Below are 24,746 nucleotides of genomic sequence, written 5' to 3'. Positions count from 1 at the left end.
AGGCACATTCAGGACTAAAGAAGCAAGGGTGCCAGCTGTGACAAGGGAAGGGCCCTTGTGGGGTAGATGGGGAGGGTCAGGGCTGCCCAGGTTCCTGGCGAGGCAGCGACCCGGCGGAGGTGGGTGCAACTTGGGTGGCAGAGGAACCAGGAGGGCCGGGGAGGACAGGCCACTCCGTTGCCCTTGACAACACACTTACATCAGGGTGGAAAGGCGGGTCTAACATGTGGGCCTCCAGCTGCCTGAAGTTGATGTCCCTGAACACGGGGTGTCCCTTGACTTCAGCCGCCCCTTCGCCCCTGCAGCCCAGGCGCTGTGCAGGGTCCTTGGTGAGTAACTGTGGAGGAGCACAAATGAGTCAGCCAAAGCGCCCAGGATCAAAGGAAACCCCCGGATCTCCACAACCATGGCCAAAGAGTTAGGGAGGCAAAGAGCACCTCCAGCGGAACAGCCACTCAGGTTTCAGAGAATCACCCGAGCCTCAGCACTGCAGATTTCACAGACGTAAAACGCGTGGCACTTCCAAAAGGAGTTCTAACTAAAGTCCTGCCTCTGAGCTATCGAAAAAATTAAAAGTCAACCAAATAAATTCTTAACAAAAGTTTGACCCTGTACAAATTAGGGGATGTTTCCTCAAGAAATAGAAGCTGTCTAGGAACTTCAAAGACACCACTTCCATGCCAAGTGACATGGATAATTATACTTTATCCATTAAACAGATCACTAAGGACCTCAGATGAGGCAAAAATTTAGCAAACCTAGTTCTAAAAATTGTATACTCTTAAAACTAATAGAAAGTGTTTCCTTCAAAAGGATTCCTTACTTATACGTTTACACAGGCAGACCTCTGAGCGATGGCAGGGTCGGATCCAGGCAACAGCAGCTACGTGAGTACTGCATTAGGCAGGCCGCAGATTCCTTAGCTTCCCAGTGCACATAAAAGTCATGCTTATAGTACTCCTCACTCGCCCTGCCAGTACCCAGGGCCCAGACCCCTACCTGGATCACCAGAAAGCTCTGGCTGGCCCTGCCCTTTGTCCTGCCCATCGCCCCCTGCCCCCTGCCCTCCACCTACAGCCAGCTCCTCCCGCTCCTCCAGGCAGAGCCAGGCCTCACAGTCCACCCGCCCGAGCAGATGAGAGCACCAGGCGTGCTTGTGGAAGGGGTGAGAGTGCTGCCCGTTTAGCTCACTGCTGGGGAGGAGCCCGGGGGGGATTCTCAATAAACATTCCTGAATGCAAACCAAGTTTAAAGTTCGCTCAGGAAACCCTTCATGTTGGCTTAAGAGAAGTAAGTGACAAGGAGAGCTTCTCTCTCGCCCTTACTGCCGGGACGTTCTTGCGGCGAGAGCGGCAGACATGGGGCCGCCATCGAGTCAGGCCCTGCAGAGTGCCCCGAAGGGTCTGCTGCCTGTCAGTGCCCCGTGATGTTGGCCAGGACCTGGCGCTGTCCTGCCCTTCAGCAGCACCTTCGGGGACAGCAAACAACGGCCTCTGCTCTGCTCTGCGGGATCAGGGACCCCGAGAGGAGGACTGAGGGACGGCTGCGTTTCCCTTTCCCCTATCCCGCCCGAGCCCGACCCACCATGCTGCAGATGGACCTGGCGTCCTCAGAGAACTTCTCGGAGTACTGTTCTGTCTCTTTGTTCACTCTCCGCTCCACCTCCTCGCGCTTAACCTTCTCTTTGTATTTTTTGAACGGAGAATGTCCCTCAATCATCTCGTATATCAGACAGCCGAGCCCCCACCAGTCAGGACTGAATGTATAGCTCTCAGAGTTGATGACTTCTGGAGCTGCACAACAAACACAGGAAATTTAAGTTATCTCCCTGTGCTGAATGGCCAACAACACAATTTAAAGTTAATGCTGTTACTGTATGGATCAACTCTGGAAACGTGAAGCTAACAAGGCAGACACAAAAGGCCAGACAGCATGTCATTCCACTTGGATGAGGACGGAAAGTCCACCAGTGGCTTCGAGGCTGGCAGAGAAGGGGAGGAGCTGGGCTACCTGCTGGCGGGCGCGCGGCTTCTTCTCTGCGGGGATGAGAAGGTTCTGAAATCAGGGGTGGCAGCTGCACTGCTCTGCCTGTACTGAGAGCCACTGAGAGGACACTTCAGACCGGTGGACTGCGTGCAGTGGACACGACTGTGCTCCCACCACAGGCAGTACCGGTTTGACTCCTGATTGAGAACTAAGATCCCACATGCTGCTGTGGAATGGCCAAAATGGACATTGGTGGATTTTATGGCATGTGAATTATAGTTCAGCAAAGCTGTTATTAGAAACAGTTCCTACTGTTCACAGAGTATGAAGTGAATCACCGCAGATTTAACTCTGTGGGACAGGGTGCTCTGTGGGACGGCCCCCTGCCTCTCCACCAGGCAGAGTCAGGCCCCCAGGCTAAGGCCCCAGCAGCCACGGTGGATGTGAGGGTCAGTGCAAGACTCAGCAGAGGCCCTCGGCTCCCTCATATCAGGGGTCCCCTGCTCTGGCAGAGCCAGGCAGGGGTCCCTGCTCAGAGCTGACCCAAGGCCAGGCCTCCGGTTCACGAAGCCTTCAGAATGACTTGGTCACCTTCAGGAGGAGTGTGTGGAGCCAGTGAGGACAGCGAGGAGGCCACTGTCCTGTCCTGGCTCTGCTCCGGGGGTTAAGGGCAGGTGGGGGCGGGTACAGACCTCAGATACCACTGCGCTACCCCACAGCGGGCCAGGACGACCCCAGGGCCCTCCACACGGTCCGCTCTCTGCGTGCTGAGGCCGGGAGCACAGGGAGAACCAGGAGGCCGGTCACATACCCATGTAGCCCAGCGTTCCAACTCTTCCGCTGATCTTCGCCCCTTCTGGGATCTCCAAGGCCAAACCAAGATCTGAAATCCGGATGTGTCCTGCATGCGGCCAAACACACAACACAAATCACAGGGGCCAGCGGATACTTTGACAATAAATAATGGAAAAAAATCTAAAACACAGGGATGGAAGTTACAACAATTCATACTCGGAAACATTTCTATCTGAAATTACGACGCTTGTTCCTTGGAAGAAAAGCTATGACAAACCTAGACAGCATATTAAAAAGCAGAGACATCACTGTGCTGACAAAGGTCCAGATAATTAAAGCTATGGTTTCCCCAGTAGTCATGTATGATGTGAGAGCTGGACCATAAAGAAGGCTAAGCGTTGAAGAACTGATGCTTTTGAATTGTGGTGCTGGAGAAGACTCTTGAGAGTCCCTTGGACTGCAAGGAGATCCAACCAGTCCATCCCGAAGGAAATCAGTCCTGGATATTCACTGGAAGAACTGATGCTAAAGCTGAAGCTCCACTACTTTGGCCACCCGATGCAAAGAGCTGACTCACTGGAAAAGACTGATTGCTGGGAAAGACTGAAGGCAGGAGGAGAAGGGGACGACAGAGATGAGATGGATGGACGGCATCACTGACTCAGTGGACACGAATTTCAGCAAGTTCCAGGAGTTGGTGAAGGACAGGGAAGCCTGGCTGCTGCAGTCCATGGGGTCGCGAAGAGTAGGACACGACTCAGGGACACAACAACTACAGAAGACACAGGCATAATGCAGTTTTCTTCGTCACCTCGACCACCAGCTTCATTTCATAAACCAAATCCCCCTTAACGTCTGCAAAACAAACTGCTTCCATATTCAGGACGGACAAACGGTAAATGTCCCTTGAAATGTCGAAGAATAGACGACAGCTTTTTTTTTTAACCTAAATTCAATACAAACATCAAGTTCTACTTTACACATGAAAACAGAAAACCTAACGAGCTGTCTATACGGAAATTAAGAAGCACTTGAGCACTTTACACGCCGTCCCCGGCGTATAAAGAACAGGCACCGCAGCGACTGCCGCAGAAACGACGCTGGCTGCCTGCACGTGGGCAGGACGAGCAGGGCTACACCACTCCTGGCCACAGCTGGGAGCCACGGGACCAGTCAGGATGGACAAAAGGTCTGAGCGGGAGCCCCACGCTGAGGTGCTCTGCTGCGGCAGCAGGAGCACTGGCAAAGCCTGGTCAAGCCAGACACGCGACCAGGAGCGGGGAACGCACGGAGACGCCCCAGCCACTCCCACCGGGACATCTCCCAAGGCTGGGAGCAGCTGAACCCAAGAGGGGAGACGTCTGAACCCCTAGTGGCTGCCGTGTGGACACGGTCACCTGGGCAGGTTCCGACGCTCATGCAGAGCCCGATGGAGAGACCGCACTGGAGGTGCGCTTCCTCCTGGGACTGTCAGGAGCCAGAACCAGCCACCCAGGCAAAGGTGGGACGACCTGCCCAAGCTGGACTCATTTCAAGAATGGCAGGTTCGTTTAATGCTGGAAAACCAACTGGTGGATTAACCATAGTAAAAAACAAACAACATATAGTCATTTTGGGAGAAAACGCACTGACAACATTCAAGTGCCATTTTTTAAAAAGAAAAAATTCTTAAATCTTAATTTCTACAAAAGTACTACAGCATGGATTTCCCCGGTGGTCTAGTGGCTAAGACTTCACACTCCCCTCTATTGGTTCCATCCCTGGTTTGGGAAACCGGATCCCACATGATGTGACTAAAGACCCCACGGGATGCAACTATTAATACAAGATCCATGTGCTGCAATGAAGACCCAGCACAGACACACAAACAAATATTTAAGTACTACAGCAGATTCCATACTGCATGGTGATACACTGAAAGGCTATCCCTGAGATCAGAAATAAGGAAGGGATTCCTGCTGTTACAACTTCTAGGAAACACTGGGTTGAATGTCCCACCTGGTGTCCCGAGGCAACACACAGAAACCAAAGGGTCAGGAACTGGAGAGGCAGACAGAGAGTGGTCACCTGCTGAGGGTGTGAGGGTGTGTACGGAAAGGCCACGACCTTCCAGAATGCAGTGGCTTTAGCGAGGTCACAGCCATAAGACCAACTGCGACTGTAACTGAAAGCACAAACCACGAAAGGGAAAAATTAGAAGATGACTTCACTAACTTGAAAACATTTATATTTTATAAAGGACTGGCATAAAAATATACAAAGAACGCTTAAAACTCAACAATAAGGAAAAAAACAATTAAAAATGGGCAGAAGACTTGAAAAGACACATTACCAAACAAGATAAACAGATGGCAAGTAAGCCCGTGAAAAGCGTCATCAGGGAAATACAAATCAAACAAGAGCCCACGCCGCACCTGTGAGAACGACCAGGCAAGGAGGGCGTGGACTCACGCTGCTGAGAACAAAGCAAGGTGAGACAGGAGAGAAAGAAACAGAAGAGAAGACGCTGCTCTTACTGCGAGTTGAACTGAAAATCAGAAGCACCTCTGCTCCCTGCCTAGACGAAGGGGGACGACGGGGAGAGCCCGTTCTGTTCCTAGGAGGGCGCCTCCTGCTGCTACCCCCGGCCTCACTAAGTGGTAGGTCCACCCTGACTCGAGTCCCTCTGAACAAACTCTACAGTTGGCGGGAAAGGCTCGCTCACCGTAATCATCGAGGAGGATGTTCTCGGGCTTTAAGTCCCTGCAAGGGAAGGAAACAACAACACAAAGTCAGTTATTCAGGGCGCGGCACTGGGCTCCATCGGTTCTGGCGGAAAGACCCGAAGACACCTCTCCGCTCTGAGAAACAGCAAGTCCGGCAGGTAACGGCGCCTCCGTCCGCGGGTCCGTGGGAGTCCGCGTGTTGCCACAGCCTTCAGTGGCCACCAGGAGGAGTTGGGGGGGGGCTCTACAGACGGCGGCGTGCACAGCACGGGTGCAGAGCTCCCCGCTCCGTGCGGCTGTGTGGGCTTCGCAGGAGGCGATCCAGCCGTGAAACGTGCAGCCCAGCGGTGAGGAGTCAGTCCTTGACGAACCCAGCTCCATTTCTCTCACCATTAATAGACTGTCAAAAATGTCAACGGCTGGAAATCCCCTGGACAAGAGGAATTCCGTTTCAGGGTCAGATCCTGGCACTGCCCGCCATCCTCACCTGGAGGACCCGTGCGCAGCGCCTGCTTCCAGGCTGGGCAGCATTCAAGGAGGCCAGACCTCGTGGGGGAGCATGTGACCCGTGGCACTGCTTATCACAGTTCACTGCCAAGTAGGGCAATGCCAAACTTCAAATACATGAGTGTGTCACCAAAGACTAAAATATCTGAATGTGACATCTCAAGCTACTCGTTTTTTTCCCTTGGCGAGAAAAAAAAGCTAGTCTTCAGAGGATTTCTGTTTAGCTCTGACTTCACATGTGGTCCTGTCACAGTGGCCCATCTGCCTCAGCACGGCCGCTCCGTCTGCAGCCACGTCTCCAAGAACCTGCAGAGGAGACTGAGGTCAGCAGGACGGAGCAGCCGTTCCAAGGCGCTGGTCCCAGGAGAGTCCCACAGAGCCCCATGCCAGCTCAGGGGGCGGGGGGCCGCAGACACTGAGACGCCCTGGGCTGGAAGCTGCACGCCCAGAAGAGAGCAGAGTGAGGACGCAGGCGTGGGGCTCTGCGAGGAAACCCTTCCTGGGAAGACGTCCCGATACTGTTGCTGGTCTCCCTGGGGAGCAGGGGGCAGGAATGGGTGCCCTCTGCTTGCCCTGCCCAGCCACAAGCAGTCTTGTTTTTTCTGTATTTAAAGAGTCCTGGTAAATGCTGTTGACAAGGTAACCCTCCTTGACATGGGACGTTCACAGGCACAGCCGCAACACAGGACAGCCACCCGCCCGCCTCACCTCAAACGTCTCACCAGGTGCCCTAAAGCCCCACTGCTCCACGCAAGGCCAGCCTGCTCCAGGGCAGCCAACCCAGGGCCCAGCCAGAGACCCAGCGACTCCCCGCCGCCTCCTTGCCTGGTGCAGGAAGCTGCCCTAAGCCACTCCCACCGGCTTTGCAGTCAGCTGTCAATCAACCACCAGTCACCCGCTCCAAAAGGAGACACGCAGTAGGTACTGCACAAAATACCAGTCGGTGGCAGCAACAATGGGCTTCCCAGTGCTGGTGGTAAAGAACCCGCCTGCCAATGCAGGAGACGCGGGTTCAGTCCCTGGGTCAGGAAGATCCCCTGGAGGAGAGCATGGCAGCCCACTCCAGCATTCTTGCCAGGACAATCCCATGGACAGAGGAGCCTGGTGGGCTACAGTCCATGGGTCTCGAAGAGCTGGACACGACTGAGTGACTTAGCACAGCAGTAATGACATCAGCTACCCGCTTTGGTGTGCTCACTGGATGCCAAGACATGTGCTTAAGCATTTTACACACGTCTCCTGGGACTATCACAGCGTCTCCGGAGGGTGTTTAGACACTCTTGGGGTGTAGGTGCCACTCTTAGAGTGCAGCCATGTCACTGGGTCACCTGGATGCCAGGCGACAAGCTGAGGCCAACTCCAAAGCGGCCTGCTCACACCCTGCCCCACACCACACACTGGGCATCTGCCAGGGCAGAGCGCCACAGCTCAGGCTGCAGAGTGTTGTCCTTTCTCGAGCCTTCCCTCAAAAACCACTTCCTCGGGGAGGAGCCTGTGGTCCAGTGGCTAAGGCTCTGAACTGCCACAGCAGAGGACCTGGGGATCCATCCCTGGTCAGGGAACTAGGTCCCACACACTACACACCAGGGTCCTGCCTCCCACTACGGAGACCTGGCACAGACAGAATACGGAAATAAACAAATATCCTGTGTGCCTCTTGGTTTTTCAGTTTGGAGCTGCTAAAATAGGAGAGCGTTTTTATTTGTACCACCTCTGTGCAGAGAGGAAGAGGCTCCCTCTCGGACCTGGTCTGAGGAAAGCTGTCACTGGTGGTCTCTGAGGAAAGGCAAGGACACGGGCACCTTCCCTGGGAAGCGTGTGTGGGCACCTTGGAGGCAGAACAGGCCGTCAGAGTCTGAAGGCCATGGCTCATTCGCTCAACAGACGCTCGGGGGCGCCTCCTGATGGCAGGTCTCGTGGACGCAGTGGGCACGAGAGACCTGCTCAGCCAGAGGGCAGGCGGGAGCCCAGGGTGGAAGGCTGGGGGCGGAACCGTCTGACAGTGCAGGGAACGCATCTCAACACCAGGAGCAGGCCAAGGCGGCGCAGCCGGACTGAGCTGTAACAAGCTGGCTTCTCCAGCAGCCACGCAGGAATCTGAGCTCCTCCAGCCCCCCTGAAAGTCCCAGAGTAGCAGCCCGTGCCCCCACCTTCTGCACTACTCATGGTGGGTGGGACCGTCACCTATCAGCCCGGCCTGCTGCGAGCTGATCCTCAGGAGATACTCAACTTGGCTCCGGGCCACAAAAGACAAAGAAGAGAAATCACATCAGAATTGGGATGGAGGAAGAGGAAGGTCTTCTAGGAAGCGAGCCAGCCAGGGGGACTGGCCCCGGGATGGGCAACACGGAGCACTCTGAGGACCAGCCAGGGGAGGACGCTTCTAGAAAGTGGCCATCTTTGCACTAATTCTGCATGATGGCAGGAGGGGCTGGAAGGAAAGGCCTCTGAGAGGGCAGACGCATGAGCAGGGCAGGCAAGACGACACCGGACAAGCTCCGGGAGAGCAAGCCCATCTGAGGCAGACATGACCTCGGCCACTGGCCATGGGAAACACAGAGGGATTGGACTGATCTGGGGACCAGATTTGGGGAGGATGTGGGCCAGCAGGGGAGGAGCGGGCAGAGCCCTCAGGAACTGAGAAGGCCAGCTAGACACACCCACCAGGGGACAAGTGCTCACAGCCCGCAGGTGGATGCACCAGGCTGAACGCGGGGAGTGGCCTGGGGCGGCCCCGAAGAGTGTCAGCGCCCAGGACCCCAGCTTCTAAAGCTGGCAGAGGGACTGCTGTCCCTAAAACCCAGATTTATTCATCACACAAAACTAATTCCATCCACGGCATTTAATTTTCTCTACTGAATTCTAAGATGAAAAAAGTATTAAAATAAGTACAGTTACTTCAGAACATTTGTTATTTTGTTGGAACATCGTCCCCAGTCCTTGGAATAACTGTCAAAATATCTAAGGACCTTGGAAACGGGTTCCTCTCGTGCTTGTGAACAGCACGACGACTTAGATGAAAAGTACTTACCGGAGATGGAAGAGAGCTAGAAAGAAGCCCAAGGTCTGCCCCTGGTTGGCCACACTCCCAGCATGGTGAGGGCACGGCCCCCACTCTGCTGGCCCTCCCGCCCCAGCCCCCACGTGGCCCGTGAGAGCCGCGAGGCAGCCGGACGCTCAGGGCGGACAGGCCTCGAGGCCCCCGGAGCCCTGCGCCCCTACCTGTACACAATGCGCTCCCGCTGCAGATCCTCCAAGCCACAGCACAGCTCGGCCGCGTAGAAGATCGCTCTCTGCTCCTCGAAGCCGGGGTCGCCCAGGTTGTGAATGTGAAACTTCAGGTCCCCTCCGTTCATAATGGTTAGCACCAAGCACAGGGACTTTTTGGTTTGGTATGTGTAGCATAAACTAACCTGAGGACAGCAGCGTTGTAGGAAAGAAAATGCAAACACCTGCTCATTCATTGGCGGTGCACTCTATTTGCCAGCAACAGTCAAACAGTCCATGTACATCCACAATGAGAGCACCGAAACGCTGCCTGCTTTGGGGGAGAAGCGCACCAGGCACCATCGAAAGCCTTTACCCGATGAAGAGCTAACAGCTGCTCCGCGCTGAAAGCAGACAACTTCCTAAGTGTCTGCACGCTCAGCAGCGTCCAACTCTTTGTGACCCCATGGACTGCAGGCCACCCGGCTCCTCTGTCCACGGAATGTCCCAGGCAAGAACGCTGGAGTGGGTTGCCATTTCCTTCTCCAGGGGATCTTCCCCACCCAGGGATCAAACTCGAGCCTCCCACGTCCCCCTGCAGTGGCTGGTGGGCTCTTTGCTGCTGGACCACTGGGGAAGCCATGTCTGAGTGAGCAGGCGCCAACCTTCACCGCGAACTTGGGGTGGCGCTCCTCAGAGCCACATTCTAGCTGTCGAGGCCGGCACTCCCCGCTCGCGGACTATCTGCGCTAGGCGTGGAGGTCGGCGGAGCAGGGGGTGCAGAGCTGCTCAGCCCCTCCGCACACGGAGCCCATGTGCGGGTTTTAGGTGCCTGTCCGAGCTCTCACCCACTTCCCTGCTGGTCTGCAAGTCAGCTTGCACCCGTGAGCACCCCTCTACGCGCCCTTCTGGGGTTCTGGCTGGTGCTGCGTTCCACTCATCTTACCGCCACCACAGCCTGAGGCTCCCAGCCCGTGCACAGGGCACCCCCACCGTTTGGTCAGGGCATCTGTAGTTCTTGTAAATAGTGTTGTACAGCTTCCAGTGTAGAAGTCTGGCACGTTTCATTGGATTTTTGTCTTGATTCTGATGTTTCTTAATGCTATTGTAAATGGTTTCAATCGAAGTTTTCCGAACTGTTTCGTATCTAATTGGTGCCATAGCTAATAACCTGGCCCAATTCTCACCAGTTATCTAGAGGGTCTTGGACTGCCTACACACACAGTCATGTTGTGTGGGGGGTTGGGGAGGGGCCGTGGGGAGGAGGAGGAGATGAAGTCGACAGAAGTACCAGTCAGGACCCCCTCAGGTCAGCCGTAAGCAGGAAGTAAAGAACAGAATCAAGGGCAAAGGAAAGTATCTCCAGGATCCTGGCGAGAGGCCAGGAGTACAGAAACCAAAATACTGTGTTTCAGTAGAGTGAGCCGTAACTATTATCTACGTCCCTTCCACAGCACTAGGCTGTAGATTTTGGTGTTTGGAGGCAGTTACACAAATATGTTTAAAGCGACTCTAAGATGAGCCCGTTTTATTATCAAGGCTTCTCTTGTAAAGTGCGTACAGAAGGCTGACATGTCACACACATAGTAAACCCCTGCTGTAACCTAGGTGGCAGCTCTGAAGGCCTGTCTGTCTTGGAAGCTTTGTGCCCAGCACGAAGCACTGACCTCAGAACTGAGAAGTAAATGACACCATGAAGCCTTTTCTAAGTTGCCTTTCCTTCTCTTCCTTCAACATGTAATTAGGTGGAGGAAGCAGCTGTGGAGATGAAAACCCCGCTACTTAACACACAGCATGGACCCAGGACCCCTGGGCTCAGCCCTGACCCACACAGTGAGGGTAGAGTCAGGCCTCACACAACTCGGCTCGCTGGCTGAGGGTGAGTTGTGAACCTGCGCCGTCAGAAAGAGGGTGGAGGCAGACACAGACGAGGCCCGAGTGAGGGGCCAGGCAGAGAAGCACCTTCAAGCCTCTCCCCCAGCTGGGGCTTCGGCCAACTGCAGGGTGAGCGCAGCCGCTGATGCCACCAGGAGGGCAGAGGGTCAGTGGCAGACTGGGCGGCGCCTGTCTGTGTCCAGGGAGGGCTGGGCAGGGCAGTGGAGTGCTGCCCCTGCACGTCCCCTCTCAGTGGCGGGGCAGTGAACCCCGCACACGCTCAGCTAGGGTGGGCTTGTGTCCAGCGGCAGGTGCGCTGGACAAACACCACTTGCCCAGCTCCCCATGCCCGGGAGGACAGAGGAGATACTTACTACAAACCTACTGTGCACTTTCTCCAGGATCCTCTTCTCATTCAGGGCCATGGCCTCCCCTTTCCTCCTCTTTATCCTTTTCTTCTCTAGCTTCTTACAGGCGTACATTTTTCCTGTAGCTCGCACTTGACAAGCACAAACCTAGTTTTTTTTTAAAGAAAAACAACACAACAGTTCATACCCACTTGGCAGTTCTGAGGCTACAGAGAGAAAAGTGTTCTCCATGACAATTCCCTCTAGTCAAGAGCAGCGTGGACTCTGTGGGGCCAGGACCACGGCCGCGGCTGGGTCCCCGTGGGCACTTCCCTCTGACCCTCGGGTCCTTGTTTAAGAAGGGAGCTTATGAACCGCGCACAGTGACAGCGGAACTCGCTCTGTGAGATCCTGCTGCTGCTTAAATATGTCTCCCCGTGTCTTTCTACTTTCTGTACAAGAACAAAAGTTTCTGACAGTAAACATTCTTGATTATTTTAAAATTCAAGAATATGTGTGTGTCATAGAGTCCATAGACTTTCATGCCTTTACCTAATTAGCTCTTAGAGTAATACTTATATGTTACTTCACATTATGAAAGCTTCCAGACAAAGGTAAATGAAGGGAACAGTACAATAAAGCTCCCAGCGCCCAGCTTCCCTGGCGGCTCGGTGGTAAAGAACCTGCTCGCCAATGCAGGAGCTGTAGGGGACAGGACCTCGGCCCCTGGGTAGGGAAGATCCCTGGAGGAGGAAGCGGCAACCCATCCAGTCTTCTTGCCTGGAGAATCCCCCAGACAGAGGAGCCTGGCGGGCTACAGTCCATGCAGTGGCAGGGTTGGCCCCAACTACGCAACTGAACAGCAACCACCAGCCTTCCAGCTTCCAGGCTATCGGCGCAGGCTGTCGAGGTTCCTCTGCCTGCCGCCTGCCCCACGCCCCCCACCTGCACACACACACGCCACACGAGTGCACAGAGGGTTACTTTATTTTTAAAATTTTAATTAAAGTAATTTTGAATATTTATTTATTTGGCTCTGCCAGCTCTAAGCTACAGCACATGGGATCTTTGTTGCATTGTGCAGGATCTTGAGGTGGGGCATGGGAAATCTCGTTCCCTGGCCAGGGATCGAACCTGGGCCTGCTGCATTGGGAGCATGGAGTCTTAGCCGTGGACCACCAGGGAAGTCCCCCAGAGGATTACTCTAAAAGTGAATATAAGACATGATATGATTTTATCCATTGACCAAAATAATTTTGTGGCAAAATATAAACCTCACTGTGGAAAATATTGAAAGTATCAATAAAGACAATGATAAAATGCCCAAATTCTAAGATAACCATCACTGATACTGTACTGTGTAAGCTTTGAAGTGCCCTTTGTACATATATATGTAAGGATATATAGCTTGCTCCCCCACAACCTCTGGCTTTTAGGGGAAATTGGGCTTATGTTACAGAACAGGTAATATTTTATAACCTTACTGTGTGACCATCTTCTCATTGTTAAATGTTCTACAAATACGTGACTACTCCAAAACGCAGTTCATCATTTTGCAACCACCAAGTCTTGGCACATAGTCTTCGCACATGAAGACTTATCACACACTGAAGACAGATTCCTTCAAGTGGAGTTGCCAAGTCAGAGAGCGAGAGGGGAGAAGGGGTGGGGTGCCAGGCTCTGCCGCCGCTCAGCTGCTGCTCACAGTGATGGTGAAGCAGGGCTCATGAGGCCTCTCCAGGAGGAGACCACGGCAGGTCCCCCCTCCCCGATCACACAGCTGGGAGCGGCGGTGCAGGAGCTTGACCTCAGGGGGCGTGGGTCCCAAGGACGTGCTCTCTCCACCACCCGCCATGCAGGCAACGCTGCTCGCCCAACCCCTGTCCACTGCGCCGGCCTCGGGACCCGCCAGGGCTGCCTGGAGGGCTCAGGGCTTGAGTGAAAGCGCTGCTGTTGACCGAATGAGACCAAAATGTTGGCCTTTCACACCGCCCGAAGAGGTGCCGGCGTTTAGCAGAGGAAAGCGCACTGCCGGCATCTGGACTGAAAGGGCCCCCGGTGTCTGCCGAAGTCGCAGGGTTCTAACTGGCATTCCCGCGAGAAGTGGGCCACCACTGGCCCCCGCCCGGGCCTGGCACAGTGCAGCACGCCCAGAACACGTCTGTGAAAATCCACAGCCGTTTGTCCTCCCAGCTGTTTGTTTGGGAGCACCAGTCAATGTGTTTAAAAAGTGCCGTACGAGATCATAAGCACACCGAGTCTTTTCACAACAGTGGAAACTTGCCGACGTGTTTCTGCTGAATCCATTGTTAAGACCTCTGTGTGGCCAGACCTCGGGCTTCACAAGAGCCCGGTGCTGGAAGCTTCCTTCCTCTGCTCCTCACAAAGTCCGAGCTCCATCCCTGGAGGCAGTGTGGGGCGGGTGGCATGGACTGAGCGCTCCAGAGGCATGTCAGGCGACGGACTCCTCGCAGACACATCTCCCACCGAGGGCCCAGCACGCTGGGGCAGGACTCACAGAGCACCAGGCAGCCTCCAGGGCCACAGCGGGCGCCCCGCGGGCTCTCCCAAGGCTGGCACACCTGCCAGTCCCTCTCGCGGCCACTGGGAGTGATGACAGGAGGCCCCTGCGGTGTGACTCCTCCCAGGCTGGTGCTGGCAGGGGCTCTTGCCTAGAATTTGGGAGCACACGCCATGTGAATCTCATGCAGACGGCATGCCCGGCTCTGACCCGGCTCTGACCCAACTGTGGGACTTAGGAAGGCTTGAACTCAAAGTGACCACTCCACTCACTCAACAAGGCCGCTAGCGTCTCCCTCAGCTGCTGCACAGAGTGTGACGGGACTCTGAGCACCGACCACAGCCATCTCCAATCCCATTTAAAGACCATCTCTCATGAACTTGTGGGTGGTGTCTTAAGGATTTTCCCCAATTTCCATATTTTCTAACACCTTTTGAAGTAGGTGTAAGGTACATACACGTCCAGAGCTGAGTTAAATAAGCATATCCAGTAATACTTAATAAAATTTAGCAATATACTCTATGGACTTCCCTGGTGGCTCAGACGGTAAAGCCTCTGTCTACAATGCGGGAGACCCGGGTTCGATCCCTGGGTTGGGAAGATCCCCTGGAGAAGGAAATGGCAATCCACTCCAGGACTATTGCCTGGAAAATCCCATGGACAGAGGAGCCTGCTAGGCTACAGCCCATGGGGTCGCAAAGAGTCGGACACGACTGAGCGACTTCACTTTCACTTTCAATATACTCTGTACTACGTGAACTTCTAGGCTAGTCCTCAGTTATAAGAATGGAATAACAGAAACTCCACCATATGGAAACAGAATAATCTTTTCAGTCAGGACAACCTTACTAAAAACTTGAACAAAAACATGAGAAAACAACCTCTTTGAGAACTAAGAACTGAAATGTAAAATCACAAAGATAGTGAATCATTCTCCCCACCGAATCTCTGAATTTTTTAAGAGCGTGTACCTTTTGCTCAAAGTTCAATCTTAATTCTTGTGGCTGCTAAAAGTATACCTAAAATACACAGCAAAGAAATAAATGGATTTATAGAGTCAATACGTTACCTGAAGATCACGCCTTTCCGTGACCTTCTTCGGCTTTTCTAGAAGTACGGCTCACAGTTGTCAGGTACGACTTACCTCTCCAAACCCGCCTTTCCCCAGGACTCTGTAGTGCCTAAATGTGCTCTTTGTCACAGGTTGCCTAATTAATCACAAGGGAAAAAGAAAGCCTCAGGTCTCACATCACATTGCTATTTGGAAAGAGAAAAATCTCCCTAGCCACTGGCCTGGCCTGAGAAGGGGACCCGGGGGAGGGTGCCCAGGACCAGCTGCCTGTGCTCAGAGAGAGGCTCCTCAACGGGACAGCTTTCAAGAGACAAGCACGTTAACTTTCAAAACTGTGAAAACACTGAAGACAGACGCAAAATGACCCTGCTGTCCTTACTGACTGAACTAAGCCCAAGTCTGCAGCCAGCCCACACCATGAGATCTCTCTGTGTCCTCTTTGGCACAGCTCTTGGGGCCTCTCAGAAGGCTGGCGAGGGAAATGGCATTGACAGGGAGCTGCTCTTTAAGAGAGAACCTCAAAGGCAGCGTTGACACCGTTGCAAGAGAAACCTGTATGAGCTAGAACTGAAATTTAATAAGTCAACAATCATTGTAACAACAACACTGGTGGCAGCTAACACAGAGGATGAGACGGCCGGATGGCATCGCCGACTCGATGGACGTGAGTCTAAGTGGACTCCGGGAGCTGGTGATGGACAGGGAGGCCCAGCGTGCTCCATCCATGGGGTCGCAAAGAGTCAGACATGACTGAGCTGCGCGACTGAACGCTTCCTGGGCACTTCTGTTGTGCACCGAGCCCTGTGCTGAGTGTTCCACACTCACGCCTCCGGTGACTCTAGTGTCCAGGGTAGTGGTGGTGTATTCTCCAAGCCCTGTCTCCCTCTCTGTGACCCCATGGACTGTAGCCCACCAGGCTCCTCTTGTCCACGGGATTTCCAAGAATATTAGAGTGGGCTGCTATTTCCTTCTCCAGGGGGTAGGTCACCCAAAGCCCACTCAGGCCACACCACTGAGGACACATAGCTAGTAGGCGTCTGGGTAGAGGCTGAGATGGCAAAGAGCCGAGCACCATGTCAGATTCTGTCTCTGTGAACCCACGACATGGGCTACTGACTCACGGTGGCACCAGCAGGGCTAACTGTCATTTTAATAAGAGGAAAAAGAGCCCACTGGATCAGAAGAAACTGCACAATATTAATAATAAGATTTCCAATAGTATTTTGACAGAAAGGTTACATCAGTCAGAATGCAGTAATGGAAGTCACGGTTTGTTTTCACTGAATGATGAGAACATACCTTTCCAGCCATTTCCACTGTAAAAAGCGAGAAAAATATGCACTTCCTTGGTATTCTTCAAATGCCTCTTCACTTAAATGGTCATGGACAATTCTAGAAAGAAATTTTATGCAACTATGTAGATCTGGCTGCAGTACAAAATGAAGACAACTCTGTGATTTAATGCATGAGTGAGCGCTGGATATGGGAAATGAATCATTACCCATAATTCAGTATACTGAATTTTGCAACTACAGAATCTCACACTAGTTTCCAATGCTACCAGTGAAAACATGTATGCAAGAATTCAAAAGAAATAAAACCAATTTACCTTCTTAAAATCAGAGGTACTTTTTAAGTATTAGAATATCAGTGAAGTAACTACTTGATAAAAATAATCTCCCAATAGAAAAACAATAGTTTAAAATATACTCAAGGGGGGTGTGTGTGGGTGTGTGTGTGTGTGTGTTCACATGGGCATATGCATGCCTACACACATATTTCAGGAGGGAATATAAACAGTTTGCAATTAACATTGGTGTAAATGTGTAAATGATAACAGTCACAGGGTAGAAACTGTTAATATGTGATATCATCTTTTTTAAATATTAAAAATAAAGCTCTCAGTGACTTCCCTGGTGGTACAGTGGTTAAGAATCTGCCCACCAAGGGAGGGGGCATGGGTCCGACTTCTGGTCCCAGAAGGTCCCACACGCCGCAGGGCAACTAAGCCCGCGAGCCACAGCGCGGAGCCCATGGGCCGCACTGCTGAAGCCCGGGTGCCTAGAGCCTGTGCTCCGCAGCAGAGAGGCCACACCGCGGGAAGCCCGCGTGCCACAGCGAAGAGCAGCCCCCTCCCCGCAGCCAGAGAAAAGCCCCGCGCAGCAAGGCCCGGTGAGGCAAAGACAGTAACACAATTAACCACTGGAGCATTCAGTACAGCGTTCGATGCTACACGTTTCTTGAAGAAATCTTCTGCAGTGAGCCCTGCCTCTTAGGGTAATTTATGACTCTGTGATACTAGGAGTACACCCGGTCCTTGGCGAGTAGGTGAGGGACAGGACGCAGCCTGCCCTTTAAAACGGCGCTGCAGTGGATCAGCGTCTACGGAGCTGACACCGGAGGGACTGTCCACAGCCCGTCCACAGCCCGTCCTGACGACTCTGACCGCTCAGTCAAGGAGACAGGTGAGTCGGTGTCCAGCTGGGGGACGGGGGTGGCCAAGGCCCTGCGGCTGCAGCACACTGGCCCTGTGTGGGGAGCACACGGAGCCCGCCTGAGCTGCGGCAGAGTCACCGACAGAGAGAGAGGAAGCCATCCCCTGGGCGAGGTGGAGTTGGACCGGGAGTGACCACAGCCTATCTGGGAGCCCCTAGTAGGTCGTGAGTGAGGAGGACGTGAGGATAATCCCAGCACTGCGCTGGTTTCAGACTTCTGAGGAAGTCACTTGATTTGCTTCCCTTTATTTTGTACAAAGAAGTTATTTAGATGTCCCTGGATTGGCTGATGTTATAGCACAGCACTTCTCAACTTGAGTTCTGAGGCTCCCTACTTCCGAGACCCTTGCGAGGGTCCCTGGTGGCTCAGCTGGTAAAGAATCCACCTGTAGTGCAGGGGACCTGGGTTCGATCCCTGGGTTGGGAAGATCCCCTGGAGAAGGGAAAGGCTACCCACTCCACTATTCTGGCCTGGAGAATTCCATAGTCCATGGGGTCGCAAAGAGTCAGACATGACTGAGTGACTTTTACTTTAGAGGGAGTTCAGTAATGATATGTGTTTATAAAAGCACTAAGTCATCCATCACCGTCTTAAACTCTCATTCTCACAGAAGGGCTTACCAGAGGCCACAGCCCAGGTGACTGCTCTGCAGGACAGCGGAACATCAGTGCCGTCACAACCCACATCAACACGAACTCTCTGTCAGTGACACTGGGTGCTGAGAGGCGGCCACGGCAGTCCTAGAACCGAGCCCGCCCTGGAGGCCAGGCCCTCATGCCCCCATGTGTGAGCAGGGGTGGCCCTGCCCCGGGGCTCCTGTCCCTGGCGAGCACGCGGGCAGCTCAGCTCCAAACACCTGTGACCCAGTCAGGATTCTAACACTGTCAGCTCAGTTAATCCCCTTTATAAAGGTCCTTTGGTGTCGCCATGAAAGAACACAAACACTGCCTGATTCCGACTCGTTTGTGTATTTCATGGTCTGTATAAATCAGTAAGGTCAACGACTAAGTCAACCTCCCAGAATGTCAACTTTACTTCCCAATACTCTTGCCTCAAAACAACAGACTCTGCACCACCGCCCTAGTCTGGCACATGAGCCTACTGCCCACAATTTGTAAATATCATGACACTGAACACTGCGCATCAGCTCAGCACTGGTTTCTGCTATATTCGTCTTCACACTCCCACTAACCATCATGTGCGGATGGCCACCAGAGCTTCGTGCGGGAAGCAGAGAGGACTCACTTAGCTCACTACGCAGGACCAGGATTCTGGGAACCAAACTGAGAAAGGAAGATCTGGGGGAAATAAAGGCCGTAACAAGACGGGGATGAGCCAGAATAATAAGAACCCAAACCCCTAGAGGCCACACGAGGCTGTGCTGCCGTCCCGTTATCCGATGCCACATGCAGCTGATGGTAAAGGACAGCTAATCAACATGTAGGAGTGAAGAGCCACCTGTCAAATGAACTAGCCAAGCAGATGCCTGAATACCAGCACCTGTTTAAAGATCATCAGCTGTTCTGTCTATCTTGAAATTCCTGCACAGAGAAGGCAGAATTTCGGACCAGTCTCTCCAGCCACGTGCAACTCCCATGGATTTCGACATCGGAACAGAGTTTCAGCAGCAGAAGCAGGGAGGGGAAAGGAGCCTCTGTGGGGCGCTCGGACACTCGGCCCTGCTGACGGCCTGCCCTCAGCTCCCGGCTCCTGGGTCGGCCTCGCATTACGGCCGCCCAGGGAGCAGACTCGGGTCCGGATAGGGCAGGGCTCAGCAGGCGCGTGTTGAGGGCATGAGCGACACCCGAACGAACATCTGCTTACAAACGACTCCACGCCTGGGGCCAGGTCACTTCAGCCACCACTCTTCCCTCCTGAGCACACGAGGAAGCTGAACTCAGGTGACTGCTTGGACTCGGGACGTTCCTGCCCTGACTGCAAAGGTCTGCAGAAAAGATATTTTCAGTGCATGCTCTATGGGGCTCCTTTCACCCTGGAACGAGCCCTGTGGAAGGCTGGGCAGAGGGGCGGGGCAGGCAGCAAAGCCACGCCCACGACCTGGCGCTTCAGGATGTCCCTGTGCGTGTGTAGGCGTCCCTCCTCATCTGCCCTAATCCAGAGAGGACGCGCCCCCGGGGAGAGGCTGCCGGAGTCCGCGCAGAGCCCCGCCCCGCGCAGAGCCCCGCCCCACGCAGAGCCCCGCCCCGCGCAGAGCCCCGCCCCGCGCAGAGCCCCGGCCCTGTGCGCCGCTCACCTGGTGCACTCCTCGAAGACGTCTTTGGCCGGGTCCTCCCACAGCCTCTGCCTGCACTTGAGCACCACGTGTTCAGGTATTTCTGGGAGAGGCGCTGGCGAACCCTTCAGAGGGCACAAAGCAAACGCGACAGTTACTGATTTAATAAATGACCAGCGGAAGGCAGAATCGCATGCCTATTGACAACCACCACACCGTGAAGGGTATGAAGTGACAGGTCCGGGCGCCCCCTCCGCCCCCACCAGCCTCGCTTTCCGGAGTGCCGTGTCAGCTGCCTCTTCCAGCCGTCCCTCTGCAGGCCCCAAAGACGCCCGTACAGCCTCGTGCACAGCCTGGTTCCCGACACTGGAGACTCGGGAGCCACCCAGGTGCCCAGCAGTGGTGGATGCCCAAACAGTGTGGCCCATCCAGACACAGAATATTGTTCAGCCTCAAAAAAGAAAGGAATTCTGAGACCTGTTACCACATGGAGGAACCTTAAGGACACTACACTAAGTGACATAAGCCAGTCACAAAAAGAAATATATGGTATGATTCTACTTACGTGAGGTCCCTGGACTAGTCAGACTCATGGACAGAAAGCAGATGGTAGGTGGCCAGGGGCTGCGGGCAGGGACAGTGGGAGTTAGTGTTTAATGGGGACAGACCCACAGTTGTGCAAGATGAAAACCGTCCAGGAGATGGGCGGTGGTGACGGTCTGCACGTGTGTGAACGCACTTTACTGAACTTTGCACCTCGAGATGGTTACGATGGGAAATTTGGTGTGTTTTTTTTTTAATCACAATTGAAAATGTAAACACACACACTCAGAAAGAGACACATTTTCCCCCTCACAGAAATGGGATAAATACATGTGTAGTGTGGTAGGTGTATACTGACACCCACAGGGCTGCCCTGCCTCCTCAGTGACTGCATGGCTCCTAGAGAACGGGCTTCTGCCCCCTCAACAATTCCAGTTGCCAGTTCTTGCCACGGCAAACATCACTACCGTGAACGTTTTCCACAGCTGTGTTTCATAAGGTAGATTCCTAGAGGGAAAAATACTAACTCAAAGGATACACACATTTAAAACACTGGTATTTATTGCAAAACTGCTCCACAAAAAGGCTCCAGGAGTCTATATTCTCACCAACCTCCCACACGCCAGCTCCCCCCTCTCCTGACCCTCATGCAGAGGATTCTAGAAAAAGAAAACACAGCAAGACTGCTGTCCGGATTTATTGAAAGAAAACACACAGACCACATTCAACTGTGCGTCGAACCTACCGATTCCTGGCTGTGGCGCAGCTGAATAACCGCAATACAACTTTCTGTTTTCTACAAATCAAAGCAGCTATTTCATCAAAGATGCTGGACTACTGGTAGACATATACAAGAAGTAAACTCACATTTCCCCCCAAAACCAATAATACTGTTATAACTAATAATGAGTAATAGCTGTCATGCAAATTGCCTAGAACAAGTGATGCATTCTGTCATTCAGCCTCATAACAACCTGATGGAAGAGGCTCAACAAACCATGGAACATTCTGGAATAGCTGCAGAAGCAGCAGTGGAGCCTCACCTGAGCAGTGTGCCCCCAAGACCACTTTCTTGCTACACGGAGAGGCTACGATGAGGGTAAACAAGTTTGGTCACTCGCTGACTCATCGAATACGCATTGTTCCAGGCACAGGGCCAAACAGAAAACAAGACAGAACTCCCAGCAGACATAGCCATTAAATTCCAACGCTTGTCTCAAAAATGCACATTTTACAGAAATAGCTCTTAGGGTTTTCCATAGTATTATTTCTCCTCCAAAGGTCTCAATCTCCTGAAGCTAAATTAAACAGGTTAATTCTATGAAGACTATTTAATGACTTACTCCAAATAGAGATCCTTCCTTCAGTGTCTTAGAAAACACACTAACAGAAATTTCCACAGGAAGGAAAAGCAGTGCTCAGATCCCCCACGAGCAGAGACGTGAGGCCAGCTAAGTGCGGCAAGCCGAGGATGGGACCACTGGCCTGATACCAAGCACGAGGAAAGTGGAATACAGATGGCTTCTGCGGCTTTAAATCAAGGAACAATACTTATTTTTCAGGAAAGGTAATTGCCAGAGAAAATTTACCAAATGACCCAGTGCCTTACTTTTTAAAGTTTTGGACAATGAGAACTCTGATGGGAAAGTCTACTGGTGGGGACGGAGAGGGGGTAGTTTTTGCAGATATATGCTTATTATCCTCTGTTAAAAATACAAACCTTCACTATTTTTTAAAATTGAGCTGCCTTCTTATTGTTGAACTGTACGAGCTGGTTACGTGTCTTGGATGCCCGCTCCTAGTCCGACACGGCCGGCCGGCACGTATGTCCCCCACTCTCCAGGCTGCCTCTGTCCTTCGTGGTGCTCTCTGAAGCCCTGTACTTTGATGAAGTCCAGTTTATCTGTTTTTGCTTTTGTCGCTGTCCTTTCAATGTCACATATGAGAACCCACTATCTACATTGAGGTCGTGAAGCTTTGCACCTGAAGTTCTACAGCTAAGAGTCACACCTGAGAGGTTTCCTCTAGGAGCAGTATGGTGTTCACAGTCTCCTTTCCCCGAATGAACAGTCCTGGCAGCCTTAAGTCAACTGGCAGTCTGCACACTCTCAGTTCTATTCTGCTGATCTATACATCTGTCCTTACGCCAGGACCATGTTGTCCTGCAGCTTTGTAGTAAGTTACGAAATTGAGAGGTGTTAAGTCCTCCAACTTTGTTTTTTAAGATTGTTCTAACTGTTCATGACCCTTTCGGTATGTGTATTTCTAAGATCTACTTGTTAATTTATTCAAAAAAAGGAAATTAAGATTTTGATACAGATCATATTGAATCTACAAATCAATATTAAGTCTTCTGGTCTATGAACACAGGATGTCTTTCCATTTGATCACAGTTCTGCTTTACTTTCTTTCAATGATGTTTTGAAGTTTTCAGTGTATTAAATGTTGCACTTCTTTTGTTATAAACAATTACTGCAAACTATTCTATTCTTTTTTATGCTACTGTAAATGGAGTTGATTTAATTTCATTTTTGGACTTTAAATGAGTGTATAGAAACACACTTGAATTTTGTCTAGTGATCTAGTACCCTGCAACCTTGCTGAATTCATTTACTAGCTCTCGCAGCTTTCTTTCTCCCTAATGTGTATGAAGACTCAGGATGTCCTATATACGAGTGCTACGATCTGAATGTGTGCCCCAAATACGCATGCCGAATTCCTAACCCCCAAAGTGGCGATGCTGGGAGGCAGAGCCCTTGGGAGGCACGTACATCAAGAGGATGGAGCCCCGTGGGTGGGGCTGGAGCCCCAGAGACACCTCCAGAGGCGCCTCACACCTCTTCCATCACGTAAGGGCACAGCAAGGACGTGCTGGCTAGCAGCTTCTAGGCCTGTGAGCAGCAAATTCCTGCTGTTTGTAACCATCCTGGAGTGTGAGATCAAGTGGGCGTTAGGAAGCATTACCACGAACAAAACTAGAAGTGATGGAACTCCAGCTGAGCTATTTCAAATCTTACAAGATGATGCCGTGAAAGTGCTGCACTCAATATGCCAGCAAATTTGGAAAACTCAGCAGTGGCCACAGGACTGAAAAAGGTCAGTTTTCATGCCATTCCCTAAAAAAGGGCAATGCCAAAGAATGTTCAAACTACCACACAGTTGCACTCATCTCACACGCTAGCAAAGTAATGTTCAAAATTCTCCACAAGAGGCTTCAACAGGATGTGAATAGAGAACTTCCAGATGTACAAGCGGGATTTAGAAAAGGCAGAGGAATCAGAGATCAAATTGCCAACATCCGCTGGATCACAGAAAAAGCAAGAGAGTTCCAGAAAGAATCTACTTCTGCTTCAGTGACTATACTAAAGCTTTTGACTGTGTGGATCACAACAAACTGTGGAAAATTCTTAAAGAGATAGGAATACCAGACCACCTGACCTGCCTCCTGAGAAATCTGTATGCAGGCCAAGAAGTAACAGTTAGAACCAGACATGGAACAACAGACTGGCTCCAAATTGGGAAAAGAATTCATCAAGGTTGTATATTGTCACTGTGCTTGTGTAACTTAATGCAGAGCACATCAGGCGAAATGCCGGGCTGGATGAAGCACAAGCTGGAATCAAGATTGCCAAGAGAAATGTCAATAACCTCATACACGCAAATGACACCACCCTAACGGCAAAAAGTGAAGAGGAACTAAAGAGCCTCTTGATGAAAGTGAAGGAGAGTGAAAAAGCTGTCTTAAAACTCAAAGTTCAAAAAAGTAAGATCATGGCAACTGGTCCATTCACCTCATGGCAAAGAGAAGGGGAAAAAGTAGAAATGGTGACAGACTTTAGTTTCTTGGCTCCAAAATCACTGTGGATGGTGACCGCAGCCATGAAACTAAAAGACACTTGCTCCTTGGAAGAAAAGCTATAATAAGCCTAGACAGCATACTAAAAAGCAGAGGTATCACTTTGTTGACAAAGAGTCTGTATAGTCAAAGGCCATGGTTTTTCCAGTAGTCACATACAGATGAGAGAGCTGGACCATCAGGAAGGCTGAGCAGGAGAGAACTGAACTGTGGTGCTGAAGAAGACTCCTGAGAGTCCCTTGGACGGACAGCAAGGACATCAAACCAGTCAATCCTAAAGGAAATCGACCCTAAATATTCACTGGAAGGACTGATGCTGAAGCTTAATCTCCAATACTTTGGACACCTGATGTGAAGAGCTGACATTGGAGAAGACCCTTATGCTGGGAAAGATTGAGGCAGGATAAGGGGGTGACAGAGGATGAGATGGCTGGATGGCACATGAGTGTGGGCAAACTCCAGGAGATAGTGAAGGACAGGGAAGCCTGGCAGGTCGCTGTTCATGGGGTCGCAGAGAGTCAGACGCGACTGACCAGCAGCAGAAGCAGGCGTCTGCTGCCCCCTCCTGCTTCCACACTTGCTGCATCAGCCAGGATAACTCTC

General features: G+C 52.1%; 1 protein-coding gene across 7 annotated transcripts in view; it reads right to left on the bottom strand.

The window, feature by feature from the left end:
* GRK4 (G protein-coupled receptor kinase 4) overlaps positions 1 to 24,746 on the bottom strand; it is a 53,306-nt gene that overhangs the window by 5,608 nt on the left and 22,952 nt on the right. For 6 of the 7 annotated variants that reach the window (XR_001918228.1, XR_001918229.1, XR_001918231.1 and 3 more), the window contains exons 5-13: positions 19,766 to 19,869; positions 16,315 to 16,407; positions 15,088 to 15,151; positions 11,450 to 11,590; positions 9,216 to 9,406; positions 5,486 to 5,523; positions 2,798 to 2,887; positions 1,585 to 1,793; positions 200 to 337 (exon numbers count right to left, since the gene is read on the bottom strand). Coding sequence is in view for 2 of the 7 variants with exons in the window: in XM_018049857.1 (XP_017905346.1) it covers positions 200 to 337; positions 1,585 to 1,793; positions 2,798 to 2,887; positions 5,486 to 5,523; positions 9,216 to 9,406; positions 11,450 to 11,590; positions 15,088 to 15,151; positions 16,315 to 16,407; positions 19,766 to 19,869 (1,068 nt within the window). In the remaining 5 variants the exon portion in view is untranslated. The remainder of the gene's footprint in view (positions 1 to 199; positions 338 to 1,584; positions 1,794 to 2,797; positions 2,888 to 5,485; positions 5,524 to 9,215; positions 9,407 to 11,449; positions 11,591 to 15,087; positions 15,152 to 16,314; positions 16,408 to 19,765; positions 19,870 to 24,746) is intronic. The other variant, XR_001918230.1, reaches the window with a different exon arrangement.

This window comes from Capra hircus, chromosome 6, assembly GCF_001704415.2.
Source record: "Capra hircus breed San Clemente chromosome 6, ASM170441v1, whole genome shotgun sequence".
Taxonomy (NCBI): Eukaryota; Metazoa; Chordata; class Mammalia; order Artiodactyla; family Bovidae; genus Capra; species Capra hircus.
Note: the sequence above shows the minus strand (reverse complement) of the source record. Positions and strands in the feature narration are given on the sequence as shown.